Raw genomic sequence first — 2,400 nt, 5'->3', positions numbered from 1 at the left:
TTCCTGAATGACTGAAGTGCATGGTAATCAGGACAGTAACATCCCAAGAGGCCTCTCTGTCACAGCCCGTACCTGTGAACCTGCCGTTTGATGACCCAGCTGCCTTTATTGCCCCAGCTATTCCTCGATTTCTTGGTATATTTTAGGAAAAGTACATCCTATACTTATTAGGAACTCTTAGCAAATAAGTTTAACTTTAACTTTAATTTTTTTTTAAATATGTGAGTGGTTATGGTAGAACATAAAGCAGCTACTCATGGGAGAAAGTAGTAAATATAAGGAAAAATTATCACCTTGCGAGGCTGGCCGACTCTATTTTTTCTAAAGATAGGGTAAATCCTTTCCAAGCTCTAAAAACCTATTCTTATTCCATTGAGCCTCTGTCTCTTGTTTCCTAACTTTGTCATTGCTTTTCCAGTTCTTTTGTGATTCTCCCGAAGTAATGAGAAAATAATTCCGTACAAAAATATTTGATTTCGCATTTCCGAATTGAAAACTACGCTTTCCTTAATGCTTCTTTTCTTCTCTCTCCTTATGAATGTTCCTTCTTTGGCCATTGCTTTAAAGTGAGCCTCTCCCTGCTTCGTGCCCGGTGGCCGCCCACCCCGTAATGGCAAGACTTCCTAGTCCCACTGTAGCTAAGAGCACTGTGCAGCCTGCCAGGTACTGGACAGCAGAAGCGGCATGCGGCCCCCAGGGCAAAGACGCTTAACTGCAGATGCACCTTAAAACCGTGAATGCCTTTTGTTTACTTGACAAACAAGTCAGTGTCATGAGTTGTTCCAGATGTGTGTGGCATTTTGTTTTGTCATAGTACAAGACCTTGGTAACTTCATGTATGCCTGCATGGAAAAAAAAAAAATTCATCTACCCGCTTCCATGATATATTAGAACTAAGATCACACTAACTCACTCATCCATTTGTTTTCTTGCTGTTTTTTATCATCATAGCCATCCCTAAGAAATGTCATTCTTCAGTGTGAAATACTAGCACTTAATAAAGAATAACAGAAAAATAGGAGTTAACATGAATGTTGACATTCTGATAATACCCAGTTTTCTTTAATATGTGTTAAAAAAAAAACAGTCCTACCTGTTTCTAATGTACGGACAATGCTGTTATATTTAAAAATTAGGATATCAAGTATTTGTAGTGTCTGCACTTAGATGTTTTATTATCGTGTTTTAAAATTATGTCCTTAAGACTTGGGAATAGCCCCTCTACTATACTGTTATGGGCCAAAACACAAAGGCTAAAAATAAGACTAAAAGAAGTAAAATGACAGTGCAGAAATAAAGCTGGCACAAGCCAGAAGCGGGGACCTTTCTGGGGAGGAGCTGAGGTTACCCTCCCAATTTGCCTCCAGACCTCAGGACAGACACCGAGCCTCAGAGCGCCTTTATTGCCATCCTTATTATACCCTGAGAACACTGATGCTGCTCTTTTGTCTGGGGCAACTTGTGAAGTGGTGATTAGTTGGAGTCATGGCAGAAGATACTGTTTTCTGGCTTTGAAAATTGGATTTGCCAGTGGCCAAAGGGACCTCGTCTTAAACCTTTGAGGATTCACTGAGGCCATGTAACTGGAAGCCTTCTGCTCTGCCTGGAAGCCGGAGGGACGTGCCATTGCCTGAAATTTCCTTCACTTTTCAAGTGACTGGGAATTACAGATTTAAGTGCCTTTAAGAGAACAGAGAAAACCTCTGAGAGCAAGTGCTAGAGTGAAGGAGTGAAAGAATCTTTCAAATGAAACCATTTGTGTTTAGCAAGTGAAAATGAAAGCCCTGTGTGGTGGATAATGTTGTCGACAGAATAAGCATCCTATGTCCTAATTATTTAAAATGGAAAGACTACCTTCAGAACCACATAATTAGATAATATCCAAATATGGTGATGCTTTAGGACTCCCTGTAGCCTTACATGTTATTGATACTAACGATACAACCTCTAAAATTGGGTCTGTCCAAACCAACCAGGATTCCCTAACCAGGAAGTTCAAGTTTTAGAGATATTTCAGAGCTAAATATCTGCTCTTCATGAAGCTGATAATGCTAGCGTCACCAGCCTACTCTGCTATTCACTGTCTTATTTAATGGCTAAATAAGTGCCTGCACCTGTCTTGAATGTACGTGGGCGAAAATAAGCCCTTTCCAAAACCGACACTAGAAAGAAAGTTAATATACACAATCAGTGGTGGGCTTCTGTTTCTTTTATCTGTGTTACCGACTTTTTCTCCCTTTCAGATTACAGGCCTCTGCTCACCAAAAGGCTTTAGCCCGAGACCAGGCAAATGAGGGCAAAGATTCTGCTGAACAAGGAGAACCTGATTCTTCCACTCTCAGCTTAGCCGAGAAGTTGGCCTTGTTTAACAAATTGTCCCAGCCAGTCTCAAAAGCTATT

The 2,400-nt window shown here is 40.6% G+C and overlaps 1 protein-coding gene across 1 annotated transcript in view; it reads left to right on the top strand.

Moving 5' to 3' along the window:
* SVIL (supervillin) overlaps nucleotides 1-2,400 on the top strand; it is an 87,102-nt gene that overhangs the window by 41,628 nt on the left and 43,074 nt on the right. Inside the window, exons 10-11 of the mRNA XM_023536190.1 lie at nucleotides 568-663; nucleotides 2,244-2,381. Of these exons, the coding sequence (XP_023391958.1) occupies nucleotides 568-663; nucleotides 2,244-2,381 (234 nt within the window). The remainder of the gene's footprint in view (nucleotides 1-567; nucleotides 664-2,243; nucleotides 2,382-2,400) is intronic.

This window comes from Pteropus vampyrus, unplaced genomic scaffold (genome assembly GCF_000151845.1).
Source record: "Pteropus vampyrus isolate Shadow unplaced genomic scaffold, Pvam_2.0 Scaffold150, whole genome shotgun sequence".
NCBI lineage: Eukaryota > Metazoa > Chordata > Mammalia > Chiroptera > Pteropodidae > Pteropus > Pteropus vampyrus.
Note: the sequence above shows the minus strand (reverse complement) of the source record. Positions and strands in the feature narration are given on the sequence as shown.